Here is a 21,325-nt window from a genome sequence, read left to right on the forward strand (position 1 = left end):
GAGGTCACTAGGGGCCACACCGATCACATCTGCACACTTCATGCTTCCCTTTGCATAGCTCCTGACTCGGTAGAAACTCTTGCTTCCCTCAGTCTCTTGATTCTCAGCTATCAGCTTTCCTGACCAATCCCAGGCCAGACTCCTCGGTACACCACAGTACCAGACCTTAGTATAAACGATGGTATCCCTACAGCTTACTCTGCCATCCAACCCAAGCTGTGGGAACAACATGAAACCTGTCTGGCTCACCGCTGAGCCTAGTTTCTAGAGCAGACCCTGTACCTGAACTGATCTTACGGGCGTGATAGCCTGTACTGCAGGTTATCAGGCCAGACGCCAGCTAGTCACGGGACAAGCAGAGGGAGTTTATTAGAAAGGCCAAGAGGACATATATTTACACAGGCCATGGGGGGGGGGATTAAACGAAGCAGAGGCGAGACAGGATTTCCCAGCTCAGACAAGTTCCACCTTGGCATTGGGGTAGACAGCCACCACATCGTACCCCTCTGGTGGCTTAACTCGAGCCTTGGCATGGTTCTCGCAGTACAGCCGTTCGTCTAGGAAGAAGTACCCGCGCTGCTTGAGATTCAGGCCACAGTCGCTACACATGAAGCACTCGGGATGGTAGAGCTTGTCCCTCGCCTTGACGATGGTTCCCCTGTTGTGGGGGACAGAGGGACGGGTGACTGACAGATTCTAGGACAAGCCTCTACCCCATGGCTTTGGAAAACAGAAGGAAAGTCATGGTGGTGCCGGCGGGCAGACTGGGTACTCACACGATCCCATGGCCACAGCGCGTGCACTCTGGGAGCCCCTGCAGGCCACTCAGTGGAGCACCCAGCTTGCTGGCTGCTGGCTTGAGGTTCCGGAGACCACCAGACCCAGGCCGATCCCCTGAAATCCAGAGTGTAGGTGGTATGGATGGGGTAGGTGAGATAAGAACCCAATTCCAGCACGATGTTGCTTCTGGACCCTGATGACCAGAAGCCTAGAGAAGTTCTTGGTTTGTATGAGAGCCACGGGGTGGTGGAGTAGAAATCAGAAGGCGAAGACAGTCACAGTAAAGGCACGGAAAGGAGTTGAAGAGGGGTGGACAGCTAGAAGGTGTGAACTGGTTGGGGTGAGCTGGACACTGTATGGGGAAGGGGGACAGGGGAGGTAAGGTGTCGGGAGTCTTACCGCTTTCGCCAGCCTCTAGCATGCCTTGCAAGTAGCGGAAGGATCCAGACTGTTTAGGCTCTGAGGCTGCTGGCTCTGCTGGTTCCCTTAGCATCCTGTATACCTCTGAACCCAGGTCCACCCTGCAGTCCCGGTTCCGAGGGAGAACCCTGGCTGTGTCAGCACTGGGAAGGGGAGAGATAGAAGGCTAACATGGTAATTCCAGCCTTGGTCCTGGCAGCCTTATAAGTCAAACAGTAACTATGTGAGCCTCTTAGGGGCCAGGATGGGAACTGTGGAGATCTGAGGGGTTCAAATTGATCTGGGTGTGGTATCAAAGGCCTGGCCTCTGTCCTACCTGGGAGGTGGAGACACATGCAGAGCGCTCATCTGGGCTGGCAGGGTGAAGTCATTGCTGCTGCCATTTTGAGGGACTGGAAGGCGAGGCGGCTGACCATATGGAGATCCCAGGCCGGATCTGCTGTCCTCCAGACTAATCCCGGAGACCGAGGACCGCCTGCTGGTGGCTGGACTGCCATCCTGTAAGAGTGAGGCCTGGAGGCACGAGGAGGCCCTCTGACCTTTGACCTCTCCTGTTGACTGTCCTCTTTGACCCAGCTATGGCAGGCCTCTATGTTGACTAGCTACCTCTGTTCTGAAATTTCCAGGCTGTGAAGCCCACCCAGCAAAGGGGGTGCATGGTTGGAAATACTAAAGAAACCCTTATCCTTCAGTCAGCAAGGGTCCTTAGTGCTTTCCTGAAGGCCCTTCCGAGGGAAATCTGAGGTGCAGGGCTATTGCCCTGATGTCAGCTTCTCTGGGCTGCATTCTATTCCTGGTCCCCAGGGAAGCAATGAAAGGAAGCTTTCTTGGGGCAGAGCAAACACGGAGCAGAGCCTGGGCCTCACCACCCCATAGCAGCCCAGCATCCATGGCTGGAGGTGAAGTGGCTCAAACTTGCCTCTCAGCTTATAAGGACATGGTAGGGGCTCTGTGGTGTGGGTCTGACCTGGGTCTGGGTGCCTGTGTTCATGCAGAGTCCAAAACTGGGCTGACCTCAGCCCCAGGCATGCAAGCACACTCACGGCAATGTGAACAGGGGCACACATACTCTCACAAGTACATTTAAAGACACGTACATGGGTAAGGACAACACACACACACACACACCAATCTCCTTACATATGCCTATCCATGTATACAAGGTCTCACACACACTGAGAGCTACTGTTAGTCATCCTGGGAAAGGCCATTTGGCTAAACCTGGGTTGGCATGAGAATGACTCATTTAGGGGATAAGACTCAAGTTCAGGCCATGGGTGTGTCTCAGCCTGGGGGATGTGTACACACACACACACACACACACATATTATATACATATATATATATATACTATATACATATTATATATATATGCATATATATGCCTTTCTATTCTGTAATGGGAAGACCCTTTCCCAGCAGGAAAGAGACAAGCTTTAAGGCTCTGCCTTCATCACGCCCCCACCCCTGATTAAGGTACCACTTTGCCCTACAAATCCAAACAAAAGCAAGAGGCCCCATCAATGCTGCTGCAGGGGCAACAGCAGCAGCAGCAGGACCCCAGTCCCCCATCAGGCCCAGTGAAAGCCCCTAGAAATCTGAGCACTCACATGTGTCTGCAGGGTAGGCAGGCAGGCTGGGCTGGCCTTTAATGGGGACCAGATGGGTTGTGGTCGGTAGGGGTGGGACTGGGGAGGGGGTGGGGCTGGGCTCTGCATGAAACTTCAATGGAAAAAAAGGAATGGGAGTCAGGAACCAGGGACTGGGAGGATGGGGTCCTCACTCCCCCACACCCCCAGCAGGGTGTGGGAGCTGACTGCAGGGTCACTGGTGAGCTGTGGTTTCTCCTGTGGCCACCCATGCAGCAGCTTCTCTAGGCCTGAACTCAGCGGTAACCTCAGTGTGTGTTTGAGTGACAGTTCTATCACTAACTGGTGACTCTTTCATCTCTCTGAACCTGTTTCAGAGAATGTGATGGTCTCATGATCAGGGCTCCCCTGCAGGGAAGGAAGTAAGATGGCCGACCACACACCAAGCGCTTCTCTGGATGGCTGTTGGTGGGAATTCCTGCATGCCCTTTTCTCTCTTTGGGTGGCAGTGTACCCACCATTCAACCTTATGTTCCCTGCCCCGAATGACAGCCCGGTACTTAGGGTCAGAAGAAAGCCAATGAAAGGGGTGACATAGGACACGCAACTCGAGAGGAGGCGGTCGCTACATCCAAAAGAACAGGTGGTTCTCTTCTAGGCTGAGTCTCAGCTTTCAGCAGTCTGAGTGTTCAAGGCCCCCCTACTCCAGAAAGCTTTCCTTAGAACTATGCTTCCCCCACCCTGGGTGGCCCGTGTGCCTTCTGTCCCTTGTGAGCCTTAGGAAAAGAGTGTCCCTCTGTGGCCTTGCTGAGTACTTGGTACTACAGCTGCAGTTACCCGTTCCCCTTGGGGATTTGTGCCAGGCTTGCCCTGTGTTGGCCTAGGGCTAAGTGTAGTTTTCTTCTCCCCAGATGGTTCCAGCCAGCCCCACCCCCACACTCAGAGGTGGGGGCAGTAGGGGACAATGAGCCCTGTGTCTGTATTCCTGGGGACACAGCCCTGCAGGGGCCTTAGGGTGTTTTTGTCGCCACCCATGGAGCCTATGACCTTTTAAATACAAAAGGGGGACAGCAGCTGGGGGACTGCTCTGTTGTTTGTGGAAATTCACTCCCCTTACAGTAAGGGCCGTCACTGCTGGCCTTTGAAGAAAAACTGTGAGAAAAAGAAGGGGGCAGGAGGAGCCCCTCTGTGGCGCTAGCCTCTAGCTGCCAGACTCTCAGTCCCAGCTCCCAACTCCAAAGGGAAGCCATTCTGCCAAGCCAGCTTTCAAACGCCATAGGGGAGCTGCCTGGGGCCCACTGGCTCTGAGTCTCTGTGAGTCGACTCCCCTTGCTCCAAACTTTGTCTGCCCTGTCCTTCCCGAACTGGTGCTGAGAGGAGCAGGCGTCTCACAGGAACCGCCCGCCTTCTGCTCCCTGTTGCTTGTATTCTCTGCCAAATCTGTCCTCTTCTCCCTGCCTGCAGAGCCTCAGACAAAGCAAAGCAAGCTTCTAAGATACAGATGTTTCCCAGGATGAGCTGAAGTCTGAGACAAATACCCTAAGACCCTCTTGGTAGCTGTGCCTCACCTCACCCAGTGCCTTCGCCAACCCTACCCTGTCACTGCTCTGACCCCATGGCACACACACACACCCCTGGGCTTGCAGGTGCTCGAGGAGTACATTTCCTTTTCCTACCCCTCTTCTGTCTAGGTCCTAAGGTTTAGGCTTGCACACCCTTCCTCTGGGGAGCCCTCTCTGACTTCTTATCAAAATTTCTCTCTGCCCTGGTCCTTTTTCTTCCATTTGGAGAGAGCAGAGAAAAGCAGGCCCAGAAGCCACACCTGTCTTGTTGAGTACTCTAGATTATGCTACATCACGAATTAGCCCAGGATTGACCTTGTCCAGGGGTGTGGATCAAGGTCTGGGTATCTGAATCTGGGGCACTTAGCTACTCTTCTCATGAGAACAGACAGCAGCCAGGTTTGTCTTCTTGAGGACAGGGCAACACCTGCAACTTCTATGTGACACAAAAAGGGACCTCTCCAGCCTCAGAGTGCATAAGAGTCGCGCAAGACAGTGGCCAAACCTTATATTCCTCACAGCTTGAGGCCGCCACCTGCCTACTCTCTCTCTAAGCCTGTTTGATTGGGTATCTCTGGGTATGGGAGTAAACTTCAGCTCCGTGTGCAAAAATCCGGAGCCAAGACCTAGCCCAGCCTCATCCCACCACAGGCACCCTAGCCAAGAATGCAGATAGCCTGGAGTTGGGTCAAGCCCACTGCAAGTGCTCATCACCTCCAGGGTAAGGGACAGAGAGGCAGGCATGTCCCAAAGGAGCTGCCTACTTCAGGATGGCTGTCCGACTATCAGTGTGAGAATTTCACTGGTACAGATGAAGTCCACGGGCCATGCCTGCCTCCTCTTTCCTAGCGTCACTCTGAGCCAGCTGGGCCAGGCGAGCAGGGTCTACACTTACCTGGGACTCAGTGTCAAAGTGGATCCTATGTGCTTGAGCCTTCTCATCGTGGGCACTGGGCCAGCTCTTGTTCTCGGGCCTGTAGCAGGAATTGGGATGGTGAGATATGTCTGCTTATCAGCCCCCACCCCATACCTGGAACCAGGGACGGGAGGGGTTAGATGGGGCTCAGAGGTAGGAGAGCAGAGCAATGTGTTTAACACCCCCCACCCCGTTAGTATAGTGGAGGTCATTGCTTTCCTGGGGCAGGGCTGTGTTCCCTTTTCTGCTTGTGGCCTCCTGCCTTTCTGGTCTCATTCCTGAAGAGCTCGCAGGAGAGGTCTTGCAGCTCAGACACTCCTCCCTCACAGTGGCCTTCAGAAACTCAGATCACGGCAAGGCAAGCCAGGCCTCACACATGGATTAGCCGGGAGCTAGTGGGACCCGGTCCGTTCATCCTCCGACCTTCATGGCCTCTGGCTGGGGGCTGGGTGGCTCTTAGGGAGGTGAAATGGAGGCTGTGTGGGAGCACCTCCTCTCCGGCTGCCTCCACCCACTCAGGCAGAGTCATCACTGTTGTCTGCCCAGCCCAGATGGGAAACAGGCCATTAGGAAATTCCTGCTTCGCCATAGAAACCAAAAGCCAAACACCACTCAGGAGGGAGAAAAACATCATAAACCTGCCATAAGCAGGACAGGCAGGCCCAAAGGCTATGGGCCCAGCCCTGCCACTCAGTAGCTCTATGAAAGGCAAGCCAGGAGGGTGTGTAGACCCTGGCTTGGCAGGCAATGTATACAGTAAGGCTGGTTAGAGTTTGGAAATAATATTCCTCAACCAAGAGGCCTCCTGGGGCCCCTCAAAGTCTCACAACTAGGGTAGACGCTCACTCATCTCTCTCTCTCTCTCTCTCTCTCTCTCTCTCTCTCTCTCTCTCTTTTGGTTGGGTCAGGAAACCTTCACCCCCCCCCCACAAGGTCTCTCTTTGTAGCCCTGGGTGTCCTGGAACTCACTCTGTAGACCAAGTTGGCCTTGAACTTACAGAGATCCAGCTACCTCTGCTCCCCAGTGCTGGGATTAAAAGTGTGTGGCACACTCTACCCAGATCAACAGCTCAGCGATCTAACACTATGTGCACATAAACTCTGTGCTTTCATCTCTGTTCACGTTGTTGCCCACGATCTTTTGGGGCCCAGCCCCTTTCCTCACAGCCTTGGCTCTAGCCACTCAGCTAGACTCCTGAGTGGATCCTTTAAAGTATCTCTAACCATGTCTTCTGCCTACTCTGGCTTCCAGTATGACACACCAGGGATGCCCTGTTTTGGCTGTTTTGCCTTATTGTTTTTTTTAAATACCTGCCCTGAATGGCACAGACCCATGGTCTAAAGGTCAGAGGGCACAAAGCACTCTGAGACATGAGAGTGGCCCAATCTGTCAGGTAAGAACGGAGAGCTCAGTCATACAGTGAGCTCTACTTCAGGCTCTGCAGATGAGTAGCAAGTTTGCCCGTGTTTAAACAAAAGAAGAAACAAAGGTTGGGCTGTGCTAAGCACCAAGCGAGGGCAAGAAAGTGTATTCATGGCAGAAGTTGTAGTTAATATGAGGAAGGTCCTGATCTATAGTACAATGTGATCTGACTTGGACTATTGGATGCCTGGACGTTTGGCTCCATGGAAAATGAGTCTAGAGGGAAACCAGGCCGTTCCTGCATGTCTCAGGTTGTGGGAGAGTCAGTGGGGGAACTAGGGGCAGGGGAACTGTTCTAAGACTGCTAAGGTCCTCACTCTAGCCAAGTCATTAGGCTGACTCTCTGCAGAGCCTATTAAAGAGGTGGAGGATGGCCCATGCACAAGCCTAGAAGGATGGGATGGACAGGGAGAGGGACAGAAGCCTTGTAAGTGGGCCCAATAGAAAGAGGGTTGGGTTGAGGGTCTAGTCTAGGTAGTCACGTACTAAAATCCCCCCCCCCCAAGTCTGGTGTGTGAGGGAGGATTGGAGATGGCAGAGGGAGAGTCTTGGGGTCTTATTCTGACCGAGAGAGTCTGGTACCTCCTTACTACTCAGTGTCAAGACCACAAGACAGCCCCCGATTTCAGACTGACGAAGTTTGGGGCCAGGGGTAAAGTACTTGTTGAAGGCAGACGGCACTGTGACATGGACTAGGCAATTTCATCTGTTCCGTGACCACACGGCATTCTGGGGCTGTAATTCCCCATAATGCAACATTGCAGTGACCTTCTGGCTCCATCCATGCCTAGATCGGAAGAAATGACTGGGGAAGGAAGGAAGGAAAAGGGACCTCCACCCTGCCACCATCCCTGACATCATTCTCTTCGGGAATCTCCTGACTCAGGACCCTTTGAGCCTCCCCACAGCTTGCCATCCCTAGGGCTGCCCTCATTCAGCTGTAGAACAAAGCCAGAGGTGAGTCAGGGCCCAGGAACCCAGCCAAGCTGGGAGGCCTCAGAGGCTACTTGAGAGTAAAGCTTTCTTTAACTAACCATGCCACAGGCTGGCAGAGAGTAAGGAACTGGATGTATGGGAAAAGAAACCCGGGCTTACTCTTGTGGGTACTTAAGATGGAAGGGTGGAGATAAAACGGAGGAGTCCTTGCTGTGTGCCCAATAAAGTAGAGGCTGGCATCTGGGCTGCTCAGAGCCAAGAGCACGTCCAAGATTCCTGAGCCCAACGGGGACCTGGTTACGGGCCAGGCACAAACAGGGACTACCTTATAACTTCTTGTCATGTTTAAAGGCTCTGAGCCGATGGATCTATCAGGCATGGGTTAACTGGGTTGTGGTTTGGGGATGGTTTCCGCCTACACAGAGCCACAGGGGGTCGTGGAAAGTCCCAGTTAGCAGCGAATGTGGCAAAACTGAGTTATGTCCTCTGGACCCAGGCAGGGAAGGCAGACGGAGATCTCACTCAGCTAGAATTAGGCCAATTGCTAGTGGGAACTGATTTAAAAAGCCAGGGCCCGAGCCCAGCAGAGGCCTGAGTGTTCACCACAGCACCTTCATGATGGGATACGCAGTCCGTGGAAGGGAAGCCTGTTCCAAATCCAGATTTAACCAGACAGAGTCATAGGCCCTGGTAAAGACAGCTGTTGAGGCAAAACAGCTGTGGGACTGGTCAGAAAGGTTGGCAGCCACTAAAACAAGAGAGGGAAGGAGGGTTGGGAGAAGGAAAAAGAGGGAGGGGGACAGAGAGAGGAGAGAGAAGAGTATGCTCACTTACTCTTTATTCCTGGCTATGCAAATTTAAGTGTCCTCTACCTCACTAGTTTCTTCTGTAAAGTAGGGCCTACACTACTAGGTTTTACATTTTTAAGTCAGTTTGAAGATGAGCTACTCATCAAACTGGTCCCTTGGAGGAGGCAAGAGGACTTGGAGGGTGGGGGTGGGGGATTGTGTTTGTTTTGAGATACGATCTCACCAGGCAGCTCTGGTTAACCTTGAACTTTTGCCTCTCCTAGCTCAGCCTTCTAAGTACCCGGACCACAGGTATGCACCGCCCACTCTAAGATCTTGTTTCTGCTGCCACAGGGGCAGCAAAGCCATCCAAGCCCTGAATTGTAAAGGCTCCTCCCAGCTCTAAACAGTGTTGTTAGGTGTCACGACTGCACCAATGCTTAGGCTGGGCCCGGATGAGGCAGAAAGGCCGTGTTGGCTCAGTTCTCCAGACTGGCTAGCACCCCTCCAATCCCCTATCGCTTCTCTGGCCCAGCCTGCCCGTACGCACCTGCTTACAGAGAGTGTAAGGTGATCGTGGCAGCCTTTAATGCGGTTCTGGGCCTCCAGGTGTGTCATGAGCTCAGTGCTCTCTCCATTGATGGCTTGGATCAAGTCACCTGGACACAGGGCAGCCAGGGCCGCTTTGCTCCCAGCATGAACCTGTGGTTAGAAAAATCACATGGTTGGCCCAGTCACTGTATGGTCTTCTGCACTAGATTCCTATCAACCTCAGAACCTGGCCAGTGTGGCCTTCTGCCAGTGTGACCTGTAGGCGGCCAAGCTAAGAGGCCGGCTGAGGTCCCCTCATGGCCTCTGATTTCAAAACCTCAGTCTGGAGCCCCTGAAGACCTTGTTAGATGTATGGATATGTGAGGGCCTTCCTCTAGCCTTGGGCAAGTGGAATGTAGGCACAGTACGACATGCAAGGGACACTCAGACACACAGGGACATTTATGCCCAGACACACACAGAGCATGGGCACGCCATAAGTATTGCACACTGACAATAATCTACTCAAGCAGCCTCGGACCTTGCTTATCTGATCTCGCCTCTCGCGCCGCCACACATTCCCACCTGCTCCACCATTGCTATGGCTACCACATATAAACACCTGTAGGGTACTTAAAGGCACTGGACAGCACTCACATCTTTATTCGCCCACATTATGCTCCTTGCAGCTGGTACACTCTCCGGACTCTTTAACCCTGCTTACCACCTAGCCCACTCCTCCCTTAGGCCTCAGCACAGAGCCCCGTTACTCTGAGAGTAACTCCTTGTGTCCCCCATTACCTGCAACCCTGCACTGCCAATGCATCATTACAGCTAACGGGAGGAGGTGTGCATATCACCTCCTTAGGCAAGTTCAAAGCCACCCAGCTCCAACTACCAGCCTGCACTCTGGGGTTATAACTCCATCTCTGCTTCCCATGCAGGATCCCCTGTTGATCCAACAGATTCAAGCACTTCGGGTTTTTTGATGAAGGTCACGGGTTCAGGGTAGGGAAAGGTACCTCGATATCTAAATAAGAAACTGGGGACTGAGGCGACTGGGCACCCTGGAAACAAACAGAGAAAGACAAGAGGTCCTCATTCTTGCCCAGTATCAGCAGCCGGCACCTCTCTGTGGCCAATGACCTTGTTCCTATCAGTGTGGGTGCTGGTGGGAGCTCCTGGCAACTCAGATAGGCTCAGCTCAGCCAGTTTCCAATAGAGAGTGGACAAAGCCAGGTGCTGGCAGTTCCTTGGCTAGAAGCTTATGTGGGCACTGCCCAAGCTGCCTTGCCCTAAAATAGGCTGCCTCAAGAAATACTATTTTTCCCTACCCCACCACATGTGGCATTCATATATGTGAGTATGAGTGTGCATGTACATACATGCTCACTCAGCTGTGTGTGCATGTGTAGAAGCCAGAGTTGGCATCCAGTGTCTTGCTCACTGTTTTATTGAGACAGGTTTTTTTTTTTTTTTTTTTGGTGGTGGTGGTACTTTTTTGTTTGTTTGTTTGTTTTCTGAGACATGTCATGGTTGTCCTGGACCTCGATCTGTAGATGAGGCTGGACTTGAACTAAGAGATCTGCCTGTCTCTGCCTCTCAAGTGCTGAGGTTAAAGGCATGTGCTACCACTGCCTGCACTCTCGCTGAACCCAGAGTTCACCATTTCTGGCTAGACTATCTGGCCAGTGAGCTTCTGGAATCTCTCTATCTGTCACCACCTACCCCAGTGCAGAGGTTACAGGCGTGCTCTGCCACATTCAGCTTTTGCTCGAGTCCCGGGATGCAAACACAGATCCTTGTGCAATCGTTCTGCCTATGGGGCCATCTCCCCAGCCCTGCACCTGGCCTGTTAATGTGGGGGCTAGAGATTAAACTCGTTCCGGTCGGTGTGTTTACATGGCAAACTCTTTACTCACCGAGTTATCTCCCCATCTCCCTCAAGGAGAGCTCTCTCCTAAAGCATGATCTCCTAGCCAACAAGTCCACCATAAATACTCTCTGGGCTTGGGCTGTTGGCACTTGCAGAAGCCTGTCCTCTTGGGGCAGGTGCCCACTTGGCACCATCTGATCCCATTCTCCTGTCTAGCTTTTGCTCAGAGCTCTTCATGGATATCTGAGCTCTGCCAACGTTTTGCCATATCTGGCACAGGGCAAGCTCTCAGTCACCAGGTAAGGCTAAAGCTGCTCTCATGGCTACCTACAGATGAATAAAGAGGGGGTTGGAGCAAGGACACTTTAGCCCAGTCCCCCTACCGGACAAGAGTCTCCTTCCTTAGGGCTAGCTTGCGACAAGATGACTCAGCCAGCACAAGGGGTGCATTCAGGTCCCTGTAGGTGAAGGAAGTTCCTGGAAGCAGAGGTGTCTGGGATGTGGCCAGCTCCATTGAGCTTGGGGAGCTCTGGTCAAAGAGGGCTCGGAGCCAGGAAACCGTGACTCCCAGCCGCCTTTTACAAGCATTGTCTCCTGAGTTCTTGAGGCAAGCCCATTTCCTAGACTAGGCAACCAAGGTCCAAAGAAGACAAAGACATGTTTAGTCAACAAATGGCTGGGTCTGAATTCTAGCCTAGGCCAGGTGGGTCCAAAGCTGAGCTTACACTGTTAAATAATGTGTTTTTCTGCAAAAGGAAGAGTGTGTCACAGGTAAGGATAACATCCCACGTGGAAACCCAGCATTACAATGGCTTATCTAGTCGAGAAGAACGGAGGCTTGTGTGACTTATAACATCATGGGAGTGACTAAGGCAGAAAAGTTGCAGGGACTAGGTTTTGCAGGGTCTATGGGCCCTTGGGTGAGAGACACTGGCATTTCTCATGGGGTTGGGAACCATGGACTGTTCTAAAGAAGGACCTCACTGGACGGAGTAGCATTTGGTCAGTTGTCTATCTGTGCAGTACTAGATAACCAGACAGACGGAGGAAAGATGGGAGGGACAGTGAGGTCAGATGGGAATCCAGGGAATGATGAGTCAGCCCCTCACCTGCTGCATTCCAGCCCCCACTGTGCCCAGTACAGAAGCCTGTGGTGGGTGGGAGCCACAGACGGTCATATCATCTCACAAACAGTCATAGAAACTTCCGGACAGACTCAGATTCCTGCTCATAGCCCCTTTCTCTGTGTACTTTAACTTCTCCGTGCCTCGGCCTCCCAATCTACAATACGAGGCCAGGAGTCTAAGGATTGTTTGGGGGACTTCCACTGAGAGTCCTGTCATGTAACATCTCTGCAGGAGGCTAGTCATCCACCAGTATTCTTTCCAAGGACTGGTTGCTGGGGAGGTGCTGGTCCCAAGACCCGACAGGGTGGGGCCTGGCACACTGTGAGGCTAGGAAAAGACCTGCAGCCATTGCAGTTTGTCTACAAGAAACCCTGTACATTGTTCTTGGGGATCCTAGCCACCCCACTGTCGGCATGGGGCTGTCTGTTTCTACTGGACTCTGGGTAAGGGAGACTCTGAAAGGACACAGGAAGGATCTAGAAGCCCTTTAGTAAGGACACTCTCACATATCACCAAACCCTGTCGTGCTGCCCCTGAGGTACCTGCTAGGCGAGTTATGGCCTGTACCTCCCCAGCTCTGTAAATCTCCCAAATCCCACCCTAACCCAGGCTCTGTTACCCTGGCTCCTTATGTCTGAGCTGCTACCACATGATTCTGGAGGATAAAGGAGATTCCTCTCTCCCAAATGGTCCATCGGGGGCCTGCATCTCCTCCCACCAAGTCCCCATCAGTGCCAAACAAGGCCTGGGCAGCCTCTGCTGACGAGTGAAGGCCTTTCCCTGTTGGACAGGCAGCCGCGTGGGCAACAGATGTCTTAGCTCTCAGCCGCCTCCGGCAGCCAGCCGCGGCCACTGAGCCTGTCAGCGGCCTCACACCCAGGGTGCCTGGCTTGCTGGCTGGCCTAACACCCTCACCATTCCGTCTCATAGATGCTCTGTGGCCCCCCTCCCCAACTCCTCACCCCAGCAGGGATTTCTAGGGAGAAGGAGGAGATGAAAGTCACACGGGTATGCTGAAGGCATACCTCACTTGGCCCCAGGGACCTAGTGGTAAAGACAGATGTGAAAAGCCTCCTAGGACAGCTGGTCCTGCCTGTCACCAGGCCCCCATATAGTGGATTCCACAATTCCACACCCACCCAGTGCCCACCTCTTCTCAAGAACTGAAAAGAAGTCTCTAAAACTTGGCCCAGCCTCCAGGGTCTGAGGAAGCAGCAAAGTGGTTCTCCAGTCCCTGGACACAAGTCCCCAAAGACTCAGGCAGCCTCTGTGGGGTGAAGGGATGTCTATATCCCTCTGGACCCAGAGCCACCAAGGGCAGAGCCCAGGTTCTTTCTCTCTCTCTCTCTCTCTCTCTCTCTCTCTCTCTCTCTCTCTCTCTCTCTCTCTCTCTCTCTCTCTGCTCCAAGGCTGGGGAATCCCTGCCTCAGGCCCAGAGCTCCTCCCTGCTCTATCGTCAGACCAACTCCCTCTCCAGGGCTGTGCCCCTTCCTCTCCTCTGCCCTAGGTCTAGGAGCACGATAAGGTCCTGGGACCCTTGATGAACTAGGCTGAGGCCATCCTGGTCCCTGGCTTTGTGCTGGTTTGTAAGGAGGGGGAATCATGCCTCATTGTCTCCCCCTTGCCTGGAAGCCAACTGTCCCTCTTGGTCACTTCCCCCAGAATGACTGAGGCCCCGAAAGGAGGAACTGAAGTTCAGAGTGGAGAAGTGGGTGGACTTCTGAGGACAGCAAGACCCTCCTAAGGCCACCCAGACCTTAATAGGGGAAGTGGGTTTTCAGTTACATTGCCCCAAAACTTCAGGCAGGGTTGGGTCTGGGGAGTTTCTGGGCCTCTGCAGAGCTGTCCAGACTCCTGGCCCATGTCTGAGTGTTCTCCCCCTGTCCACAGCAACTTTCCCTAAAGAAACTTAGCAGCGGGAAGCTGGTCTCTGAACTCTTGGGGAGTCTCACCACCAAACGGGGCAGGCAGGCTGTGCGGGAAGAGGGGTGGGACTGTGTTGCCTTGCTGGAACCCCCCCTCCACAGCATGTGGGTCACCCAGACAAACCCTCTACCTTTCAGGCTTCCGACACGTCGAGGAGCTGGGTCCTGGGTCTACTACAAGGACAAGTTCTAAGCCCCGGGATCACCCCGCTGCTCTGCGGGGGTCGGACTCACCCGCGAGATGGTGAGGGGAGCACTGAAGTCCCGGCCGCCCACCAGGCGGAAGCCCCAGGGTGAAGGGCCGCGCAGGGTCACCGAGTGGGTCATCGCTGGCCGGAGCTGCAGCCGGAGCTGGAGCCGGACACGGAGGAGTCGCCGCCGCCGTTGCCGCCGCCTGGCCGCCGCGCCCCGCCCCCGGGCTGCCCGCCCCCGAGCCCCCCTCCGTCCAGGCCCGCGCCCCGCGCGCACACGGATTGGTCCCGCAGACTCCCGATCCTCCCACTTTGGGGGCTCCGAGGACCCGCCCCTCACTTTCCCAGGCTAAACCCCGCACCCCCCACCCGCTTATTGAAGCCCACAGAATAGGGTCCGCTCCGATGTCTGAGTTCTGCCTGGCTGCGAAGCCTAGCAGGCTGTGGAAACTCAGACACTAGGCACCGGCCCTTTGAAGTCGCTTTTACGGGCCGGTGCTCTAGCCCGGGGAGGGATGCAGGGCTGTGGTGTCTCTGATGGGGGATGGGGCCGCGCCTTGTTTCCAAACCACTTCCACGTTCTGGCGGGCCGACCTGCCTCCCCACGACTCAGCCTATAGAACCCTCTGAACACCGGCGCACTTGGAACCGTGGGTTTGAGGAGCCCTGGACTAGGGACACAGACCCAAGACAGCAGCAGGCTATTCCGGGACTGTGTGTGTGGGGGGGGGGGGCGTCCTACGGGTGGGCGTGGGTGGAGTAGAAACAGAAAGGTTCCCAAACTAGTTTGCAAAGATCAAGCTGGTTTCCTAGAGGAGTAGATCTCTCTCTGGCATCTAGAAGCAAGGCACATGGCTTTTTTTTGTTTTTGTTTTTTTCCAGGTCTCCCCTGCTTCTTGGGCCTTGTCTCTTGTTGCCATCTCCCTTCAGGCCATCGTGTTGGCCAGAAGTGTTGTGTCCCTCAGCTTTCTAGAAAGGAGTGGGTGGCAGTATTTGGATCTCTTCCCCAGGGTAGGGGAGGAGAGGGACCACTAGATCTCTAACACCTGGCAAGGAGAAGAAGGGAGGGCCACAATGTAAGGATGTCCTCCTAGTGACAAAGCATAGGACTGCTTGAGAGGCACAAAGTAGGAGTGTCCTCTGCAGGGATGTCCCCCTGGAAGGGAGGGTGCTGCGCTCTCCTCAGCTGAGGGGGGAGTGAGCGTGTGACAGGGATTCACGTTTGAGTGTGTGGAGAGTGAGGGGGACACACAGATGCTGGGCTCACAGTACTTACTGTGTGGCGAAGGTTTGTGCTTGGCTTCATGCTAACACGGGTCCCATGTTGATAGGCATACGGGAAGGATCGACAGACAGAATTGTCTCTGAACAGTCTCTAGGGACTGTTGACAGAAAGAAGCTCCCAGAACTTGGATCCTACTAAATGAAGCAGAGTGGGGTTCCACAGCCATCAACCACTGGTTGTCCTTAGGGTTGAGACTATGGCATGGGCCGTGGTCAGAGACCTCTCTTCAGCAAATGAGACGCCAATGGACGTTGCTGGGGTTGGGCGAGGAGAACAGGTGGGTCTTCAGGAGTCTGTGGGAATTCCCTTCCCAAGGTACCTCGTAGAGGATTCTGGGTTTTTTGTTTTAATTAGGTGTTCTTGTTTCTCTCTCTTGCCGTCCTCCCATCCTGAATACCTACCTTACCTTCTTTGGGGGAGGGAGGGGTCACAGACTTCCTGAGTTGGACCTTGCTGGCACTTTTCTTCAGTAGCTTCTCTTACGGGACTGGAGATGAGGGTGAGGTGGGAAGGATGGTTCTAGAATCTGCCGTGCCAACACTGTGCAGAACTTTCTTGGTGACATGGCCAACCCGAGAGCATCAGAAGCCCGCCTTCAACAGCATTTTCCCATAGGAGGACTGGGTAGTGGTGCTGGAGGGTAGGGTAGTCCTTAGCAGTGAACATACTGTGTGTGGCTACTTCTGAGTTAACTTGAGGTTGGAGCAGTAGGTCAACTCAATGTCAGGTCATACGGCTTCTCCAACACACTTAAGACCCCCTCCATGAAGGCCTCCTAGTTTCCTTCCTGTCTCAATGGCCTTGGTCCTGGAGGATGGCTGTGTCACCGAATCCTTATGGTGATGATGTAGTAAGTCACAAGGGCGCTGTGAGAGCTAGAGGCTTTCTGAAGGTGGGGGTGGACGGTGGCTGGTCATGGCTCACCTCTACTCTAGTGGCCTTCATGTGTCCTCAGGCAGACGGACTGCTGACTGTAACCAGACTGCTCATTTCAAGCATTTCCCATTTATGCATCAAAAATGTATTGAGTGGCCTCCATATGCCAAGGCCTGGGGCTGCCAAGGTCTAGGGTTGAGGTGCCATGAGGACAAGAAACTGTCTTTTTCACTTTCTCCAGCATCCAACGGAGAACTTGGGTATGAATATTTTCTATTAGCAATGTCATAACCGTTATGGGAGTCATTATCTTAGCTTAGACCTTGGCTATGATTCAAAAAGAGCCAAGGAGGGTATGAAGGGGCTTAGCAGAATCAAGATGTCTGCTCCTGCTGCCTTAGAGACCACACTTAGTGGCCTTGTCCTTCAAAGGAGCCCCAAGTAGCTCAGGGCATAATGCCCAGGCCCTCTATGTGTAGCCAGGGCTGTCCAAGGCCAGAGGAAACCACAGCGCTCTTTCCTTGATGGGTTGGTAGAGTTGGCAGGCTCCAGTATGAACAGACGCCCTTGGGAGATGCCCTTGGACCTGAGCCTAGGGTGAAGGGGAGGGCGGAGCATGAACAACTTCAGGCTGAGGGAATGCTCAGCTCAAACTGTCCAGGGATACGCAAAGCCATGGGTGGGGTGGTGTAAAGTTGATGGGCCAGCTCATACTTAAAGTACCTTCTTGGGAGGCCACAGTGCTAGCCAGAGCACTAAGAAAACGGGCTGCTGTGGCCTACTGGCCATGGGTCTGTGCATGGAGCTTGCTCTACTCCTGCTCAGCTCCTCAGAGCCAATATGACTCTCTTTCAAGAGTCAGCTCTTCCCTCCCCCTCACTTCCCTCCAAACTGCTGTGAGCTGCTATCCTAGCTGGAGGTCTGCATCCTCCGTGGCTTGTCTTCCTCCATTTGTTATGCCTGTTCCACAGTTCACAGTAGGATCACAGAGAGCAACCAGAGGGAAGAACTGTACGAGTCCCATTTCTGTGTCCTCTGATCCAGCTCCAGGCCATATTTCCTCTGGCCACTCAAGGACATGTCCTCTCAGTAGCTTGTGATTGAGGTCAGGTGCTGGTGAGTCCCTGTGTGTCTAGGACAGACGGCCACACACAGGAGGGCCTTTTGGGCCTCTTGAGGGATTCGTGGTCAGCATTATGATGAGAGGGAGCCAAGTCAGGCCCTAGGCAGGGTCTGGGGGACACTGCAAAGGGTAGACATAGCCAGAGTTGTGGGCGAGGCAACACAAGAAAGGAAGGAGGGCTAGAGAGGTTCAGCCTGTTAGTTGGGTTGGGAACTCTGCCCAGTGTGTCCAGTGAGGACAGAACTCTATCACGAGTGCAGCTTAGCTGGCCTTTAAGCTGTGTTTGGTTCCACAGAACACAGAAGAGGGCGTGGCTTTTGCAAAGGGACTTCCCCAGCTCTCCTTCTGTGCCATCCAATCCCTCAAACTTAGCAAATGCTAACTGCCGGCTAGCCTCAACCGAGTCATCAAGACTCAAGAGGCTGGGGTTTAAGGTACCAGGTACCATCTATAAGGAGGTTGAGATCCCGGAGGGAGTCAGTCTCCCAGGGGCCAAGCAGAAATGGAGCTGATTTTGCCAACAGGGGTTTAGAGGCTGGCCCCCAGCCAGCTTCCAGAGCAGAAACAGAACTCTCCAGAAAACAGATTCAGGAGGAAGTGTGAGGGGCCACCACAAGCTCACAGTTTCAAGTGGTTGATTGGGAGCATAGATGCTGGGTGGGTACTTGCATTCGAGTAGCCCTTCTGCTGATCTATAGCTGTTTCTCAGCTGTCCTTGCAGTCACCACCTGTGCCTCCTCACCCTTGTCAGACCTGCTCTGATTCTGTTTTCACAAAGGAAAACAGCCTGCTCTGGGACCCAACAAAGAGACTCTTGGTGGCAGGGCAGGAACAGGTGTACCCAGCTGAGCCCATGAGGCCCCAGCCCTGAGGCCTGGGAGAAAGAAGAAGGGTGTTGGGGTGGATAGCATCTCACACAGGGGTGGCAGAAAGCAGATGGGAAAGGCAGAGGTGGCCCAGCCCTGACAGGGAGGTGACAACACAGCCTGTCAGCCGAGGAGGTGAAACCCATGTGATTGGGTGTTGTGCAACTGAGACCTTGAGGTAGCAGTCTTAAAAGACACTAGGCTCCACCCTTGCCTTAGGGTGATCCTCATCTTTGTTCTAGTCCAACTGTCACACAGGCCAAAGGATGCAGGCATCCTGCCCGGGATAACCCAGCCCCTCCCAGCTCCGAAGGTAGTAATTCTCCCTGTATTCCTCTATATTAGCTTTTTGCTTGCTTTTCTTGCTATGATAAAAATACCTGACCGCCACCCCCACCCCTGAAAAAGAAACCAAATCAAACCAAACCGTAGTCTGAGACGAAAGAACACTACGTCGAGGGTGGAAAGGCGGGAGGGTGAGGCGGACCAGCCATGTCGCCTCAGCAGTCCTGAAGCAGAGAGAGGTGAACATGGGTGCCCACCTCGCACCTCGCACTCTTGTTCCTTCCTCTCTGTTCATTTTGATACTTCGCCTGGCCCCCGAGATGCTGTGACTCACACTCAAGCTGAGCTTTCTCTCCCTCTGTTCCACCTCTCTGGAATCGTCCTTGCAGACATGCCCAGAGGTGTGTCTCCTGGGTGGTTCCAAATCTTGTCAAGCTGATAATGAATCGTCAATCACAATTATTTTGAAACAGCCCCAGACAAGCTACTCTGGGTCTTCTGCTTCCCCCAGCAGCTGGAGGCCTCTGCTGGTCCAGCTCCGCTGACCCTCGTAAAGAGAAAATGCTTCCGGTTACAAACCAGCTCCTGGGGTGAGCAGCTGGGATATGTGCTCACTCTGTTTTCCATGCTTTTAAGCCATGGCCTTTCCATCACCACACCCAGGTAAAAGCAAGAATTTGAGATCTTTCCTTTCCCCACCCAGGAAAGAGACCCTGCCATGTGGGACATGTGGTAGTGCCCGAAGTTCAGAGATAACAGAAAAAACATAGGGGCCGAGGCTACAGCAGTCGAGTTACCATGACTCTCCTGCCTGGCACATTGCTTGCTGTTCATGGCTGTACTGAGCTATAGTTTTGTTCTATCGACACATTTATGGACACGTTTCACCAGTAACCTGACCAGGAACATCTATTCTCAAGCCTGAGGACCCCCTGCCTCTTTCCAACTTCTGGGGCTGACATCCGGGGCTCCTTGGCTGGCTGGGGAGTTCCAGGCTATGCCTCTATTTCTACCCATCCAGTAAAATTAAACGAGACATGTGAAAATGCTGTTTCCGGAACCCTGGCACATGCTGTTTAGGATTTGTCCATTTCGTCAATGGGTATTTTTGAGCCTTCTGTGTCAGGCACTGTTCTAGGGCTGAGAGTAGAACAATTAAACCTTTGTAATACACACAACTGTATTGCCTCACTTGGGAAAAATTGCAAAGATTAAAATTCCTGGCTCTTCTTCTCCGGATGGAGTCTCACACCCCCATTGCCCATGAATTTCTCACTAGCATATTTGAGGCCTCTATTTCTTGCTCTTGAGGGGTCATGAAGCCATGGTGACAACAGGGCAGAGGATCCGATGGACATTGGCCTATCTCCAGCATACTGTCTCAGCTCCATCTTTTCCTTTTATATTGTTTAAGCTTTTTGAGGCAGAGTTTCTTACTGCCCCAGCTGGCCTCAGCTCAGCCAAGGACGGCCTTCAGGTCTTCCTCCTCCTCTCTCTACCCAGGACATACTGTGCCTCCATGACAGTTATGTGGTGCTGGACCTCAAACCCAGGGCTCTGAATGTGTTAGACAAGCATGCTGCCAACTTGAGCAGGGTCTGTAACTAAGCTGCACGCCCAGCCATCCACCCCATCCTTTCTGTCTCTGTGGGTGATGCTTTCTAGCAGGAGCATCTTCATTACTCTGCTCAATCTTGGTAAGCGTTCTGACTTATGGTACCCGGCAGCCAGTATCGAGTCACAGGCTGGTAAGGACTATTCAAGGCTGACCTCACCTCCGGGTCTGGCCACTGGCCACCCCAACCGTGACCATCTGGTGTGAGCCTGACCTCCCATGTTGTCTAGCAAACGGGGCAGAGCCATTCTGCTGGGGGCTAGCAGCTGCCAGCTGGCCCAGAGGTCTGGGAATCCAGGTGCAAGGGGCTATGGGGATTAGGGTAGAAAAGGCCAGATCCAGCCTGTGAGGATGAAGCTAAGCTGAGGCTGCCGGAGGCCCCCTGAGTGCAGCAGAGCAGGGCCCGTGAGTCAGCCTTATGTCCTGGGTGGCTATTTCCTTGGCTGCTTAGGAAGCTTCACAGTCCTTCATGTCTTTTGTTTCCCAAAAGCTAATTCTGTTTCTGCACCTATCTCGGCTCAGCGGTGAAATGTGGGAAGCAGCTCCCATAACCACCCACAAGGACAGCGCCATGTTCACTCGTCTTGAACCCAACCTAGAGGGTGCCAGGTCACATCGGATGCTTTGTTGGGAACCCACTGTACGAACAGGAAGGTGGACCTGTATAAGGGATAGAGGGGTCACGCCCAACTCTCTCAAATGGGAAGCCAGATTATGCCAAGAGAATGCGAGCGTGTGAAGGAAGAGCTCACGAGTGGAGGGTTAAAGAAGAAAGTGCTTCGTCTCAGGGAAAAGGAAGTGAAGGTGGGTCTGGGCTTGCCGGGCACAGCATGGGGAAAGTGCCTGGCTCAGCAGCACTGTGGAATTCCCATGTTCTGAGACTGAGACCAGTTGATTACAAATGGCTGTAACATCAAGCTTTGGAGCATGAAGTATTGCTGGCCCGGTGAAGGAGAACAAGCATTCTCTTTCAGAGAAGCGTGGTGTTCCAGCACCAGAGAGATGGACTGATTCCACAGTTCCTCATCCTCTTTCCTCATCAGGATTCATCCTAATACCTGTCGGCCCCTGTGGGAAATGGTGGCCCAGAAAATTGTTGACTGTAGCCAAAAGTAAACACAATTGCCATCATGGGAATTGTTTTTCTGGAATTAATAAAACTGCCTGGGCCTCATTAAATCTAATTATTAATTTATTAAACTGAAAGAAAA

The 21,325-nt window shown here is 53.3% G+C and overlaps 1 protein-coding gene across 3 annotated transcripts; it reads right to left on the bottom strand.

Annotated features, from left to right (window-relative positions):
* Positions 1-355: 355 nt before the first annotated feature.
* Positions 356-14,239, bottom strand: PDLIM4 (PDZ and LIM domain 4). Of its 3 annotated transcripts, none has more exons than XM_080923135.1 (7): positions 14,108-14,239; positions 8,965-9,116; positions 5,247-5,325; positions 1,517-1,698; positions 1,180-1,343; positions 777-894; positions 356-658 (listed from the first exon to the last, which is right to left on the bottom strand). In XM_080923135.1, the coding sequence occupies exons 1-7, from the start codon at positions 14,198-14,200 to the stop codon at positions 454-456; spliced, it is 993 nt and encodes a 330-aa protein (XP_080779261.1). In that variant the 5' UTR covers positions 14,201-14,239; the 3' UTR covers positions 356-453. The 3 variants fall into 3 exon arrangements, with proteins under 3 accessions (XP_080779261.1, XP_080779262.1, XP_080779263.1); XM_080923136.1 differs by lacking the exon at positions 14,108-14,239 and adding an exon at positions 14,005-14,101; XM_080923137.1 differs by lacking the exon at positions 777-894 and having other exon boundaries at positions 455-658.
* Positions 14,240-21,325: the final 7,086 nt, after the last annotated feature.

This window comes from Micromys minutus (assembly GCF_963924665.1).
Source record: "Micromys minutus genome assembly, chromosome: 10".
Classification (NCBI taxonomy): domain Eukaryota; kingdom Metazoa; phylum Chordata; class Mammalia; order Rodentia; family Muridae; genus Micromys; species Micromys minutus.